Raw genomic sequence first — 3,646 nt, forward strand, 5'->3', positions numbered from 1 at the left:
TGTAGTATAAAATCTGTTCTTCTACAAGCATAAGTCAGGAGCAAGCTTTCTGATGTCCATGAGCTATAAGAAGGGAATGAGAACTATTAACTAGGGTAACATACATGGAGAAAATAGCTGGGAAAAGGTGCATTTTACACAATTCCATTTGGACATACTTTAGCCTCTGATTTTCAATCCCTGTATATGAAAGCTTTTATCACTTGGTAATTTTGAAACAGCTCTCCAGCAGGTAAAGGCTAACTGCTTATCTTTTATAAGTCTGTGTATGCACACACGTCCATTTCTTTTACGGAACTGAAAATGTATTGCATACCTGGCTTCTGTTGTTACCTGAAATCCACAACTGTGCTTTATTCCCTCAACTTCCTCCATATAGGATGGTCCGCACGCTGTACGCCGTTGGTGCTGCGTTTCTTCTCATGGGGTTTCTGCTACCAACAGTAGAAGGGAGAAAGAGGAATCGTGGATCTCAAGGTGCTATCCCTCCTCCTGACAAAGATCAGCCCAATGATTCAGAGCAGATGCAGACACAGCAGCAGTCGGGCTCTAGGCATCGAGAACGAGGCAAAGGCACCTCGATGCCTGCGGAAGAGGTGCTGGAGTCCAGTCAGGAGGCACTGCACATCACTGAGCGCAAATACCTAAAGCGGGATTGGTGTAAAACGCAACCCCTTAAACAAACTATCCACGAAGAAGGCTGCAACAGTCGTACCATTATCAACAGGTTCTGCTATGGCCAGTGCAATTCCTTCTACATCCCCAGGCATGTCCGTAAAGAAGAAGGCTCCTTCCAGTCTTGTTCCTTCTGCAAGCCCAAGAAATTCACCACCATGACTGTTACACTTAATTGCCCTGAGCTTCAGCCCCCAAGAAAGAAGAAAAGAATAACCCGAGTTAGGGAATGCCGGTGTATATCTATTGACTTGGACTGAGCTGAGACAAAAGTAGCAGTTGCACTGACTGTACGCAATCATTGCCAGCGAGAGAATGAGTGGCAGGAACTAGCATACCTTCAGGGCTGGACAAAACTGAAAGGAACCTAGTGAATTCCCTAAAACAAAGAAAAAAAAAACACGCAAGGGAAGGGCACTCGTGTGTGTTTGTGTGTAAGGGGGAAAATGGATGTGTACAAGCGAATGTATGAATGTTCACTATGACAAAAAAATTAAACAGGGGTATGAAAGATTACTGCAGTCATAAATTAGGTTTCTTAGTGTATATTCACATTTTTGCTGCTTGCTGGGAAAGTGGAGCTGTGGCTTTTGCTGATGTTCACCTGCCATGCTATTTGCTTTTACTGTATTGAAAAAAACATCAAAGTGTGAGGACAATATATTTGAAGGCATGAATCTATTAATGCAAAAAGCAGTTTAAAATGTAGCAATACCACCAGTGAAAATAGCAGCTCTATGTGTTGAAAAGTCACTATAGGTGGATGGAAACCAGAGCTACAGCAAGTTAGAAAGCAGAAGGCCAAAGTAAGTAGATGGGGAGAGTACAGAAGGGAGTAGAAAAAGGAAAGATACATAAATAGGAAGATGGAGAGGAAGAGATATTGTCTTCTGTTTACGTTTTGCTTTAATTTATATACCTAATCATATATTGCATAAATTAAAGAGAAACTATATACAAGGCTATAAATATACTTCTGAATTCTAATGGCTCTCTAAATGAATCAAAACCCATTCCTGTGCCACTAAATCCATTGGATGTCTCGTATTTCTCCTATCAGTTATTCTTCATATCTACATATATATATATGCAGTATCTTTTCGTTGTTGGTATCTATACATACATACAGTGAGTATACATACTCCGTTGTGTGTATCTGAACTCTCCTTTTTCACACACATATATAAAAACCATACATAACCACAGCACAAAAAATCTTGCTAACCAAGATCAAGTACAGAATGGCAGTAATTTAGTACATAAAGAGCAAAGCAAAAATTAAAACAAGCATCATGTGACTGCAAATGCAATAACCACACAAGAGACAAAAGACACGACATTCATGACTAGTAAACATTGCATTGTTATTGTTATTTTAGCTTTGCCACAGGCATGCAGTTTGTTGAAAAAGAGATGCAGAACTTTGCCAACAATAATCCTCTTTTTATATCTTTTACCACAGACTTGCATTTAAACTGGATTTGGATTAAGTAAAGAGAATTTCCTGAAAATTAAGGGCTAACTGCCCCTCTTATTTTGGGGGGAAAAAACGTAAAAGGGGACATAATACTTCCAACAGCTTGGTGAACCTCACCTGTGAGGTTATTCTGCCTTTTTTTTCCTTCAGCATTAGAAGCTTAAACTTGATCAGGGGTGTAGGTTTTGGGAAGAGCACAGGAGGTCCTGCAGAAGAAGTTGGTTTAGTGAGGGGGACCCTAGGCCACTGGACCTGAGATCCAGCTCTTCCATGTCTGGCACCTTTATTTTCCTGGGCGGTTGATGGGGAGCCTGGGGATTGTCTCACTGGCTGCATCTCATTGCGTGCAGACTGCACATGATGTCCTGGGTGCTGGTCGTGTGAGGCCACTTTCCAGTCAGATGCTAAGGAGTTCACAGGGTGCTGCACACCCCCCTGCCCAGGCCTGTGCCTCTGCCTGCAGGGCCCTGACAGCTGATGGGGTACCAAAGGAAAGGTGTGTTCCTGTACCAGCATCAATACCAGGCCCGAAAACAACCCTGACATCACTGATGTGAGTGAAATGGGAGCTAAGTCCACATCAACTGCATGATGGGCCTTGGATAGTCCAGGACCCAGCTTACCCGTTCGGTAGCAGTACTTTCTAGCATTCACTATTGGTGTAACTCTTCTCTCACAGCAGACGCCTTTCTCAGCCACAGAGTGATTATCTTGACAGCATTTCCGTCCATTGAATGCTGAGTAAGACAATTCTGCTCTTAACGTGTCCAAAGGGAAAAATGCACAGAGAATGGCATGTCACAGATGCATCCCGTGTGCTCTCATATATGCCACAGCTGATACAAAATGCATCACACAGTTATTGGTGATACCCTGCATCTCTGCAATTAATATGTTTACTGTAAAATCCACTGCTGTGAGATCTGCATGTGTAAGATTAAGAAATTGCCACTCGTTGATTGGTATTACTAAAACGCATTTCCTCTGGTGCACTCTCTTTCAGCAGGTTTGACACATTTTTCCATAGATTCTGAAATCCATTCTTAAAAATCTGGAATTACAGGAGGTAGATTTCCACTGTGTGGAATGTGAATAGTTAGAAAGATATGGATATTTAATGTTATTATTAATACAAGTCCTCTTTCACTGATAATAGGCAGGGGTGTTTTCCTTTGAACTAGTTTTTTGAGTTGGTTTGCAGGGGGCAGGGTCAATCTCAGTCATTGCTAAAAGTTTTGTGCTAGCTAGGGTTTCTGTTCAAGAAATGGGAACACCTTAGGAATGATTTTTTTCTTCATGTGAAGCTGACAGCAAAACTCCCATTGTCTTTTACAGTGACTGTTATGTCTCTAAACCCTTTGCCATTAAGCAAAGCTTCAGACATTACTGACCCCTTTATTTAAGATTAGGCTAGCGTTCTGATGAATGCAAATTGATGAAAGATTTACAAATCTTTATGTTCTAAAACAGCCTGTGCATAGATCATGATGGAAC

At 41.6% G+C, this 3,646-nt stretch overlaps 1 protein-coding gene across 3 annotated transcripts; it reads left to right on the forward strand.

Moving 5' to 3' along the window:
* The first annotated feature begins 379 nt into the window (after positions 1-379).
* GREM1 (gremlin 1, DAN family BMP antagonist) lies at positions 380-1,056 on the forward strand. Of its 3 annotated transcripts, none has more exons than XM_008935317.1 (2): positions 381-505; positions 611-935. In XM_008935317.1, exons 1-2 carry the CDS (start codon positions 381-383, stop codon positions 933-935), a joined length of 450 nt encoding a protein of 149 aa, XP_008933565.1. The 3 variants fall into 3 exon arrangements, with proteins under 3 accessions (XP_008933564.1, XP_008933565.1, XP_008933566.1); XM_008935318.1 differs by having other exon boundaries at positions 381-407; positions 618-935; XM_008935316.1 differs by having other exon boundaries at positions 380-1,056.
* Positions 1,057-3,646: the final 2,590 nt, after the last annotated feature.

Source organism: Merops nubicus, unplaced genomic scaffold (genome assembly GCF_000691845.1).
Source record: "Merops nubicus isolate BGI_N331 unplaced genomic scaffold, ASM69184v1 scaffold13822, whole genome shotgun sequence".
In the NCBI taxonomy this organism is placed as follows: Eukaryota; Metazoa; Chordata; class Aves; order Coraciiformes; family Meropidae; genus Merops; species Merops nubicus.

Coding starts and splice junctions, on each gene's coding strand:
- GREM1 (XM_008935316.1), top strand. CDS start 381: ATGGTCCGCACGCTGTACGCCGTTGGTGCTGCGTTTCTTCTCATGGGG.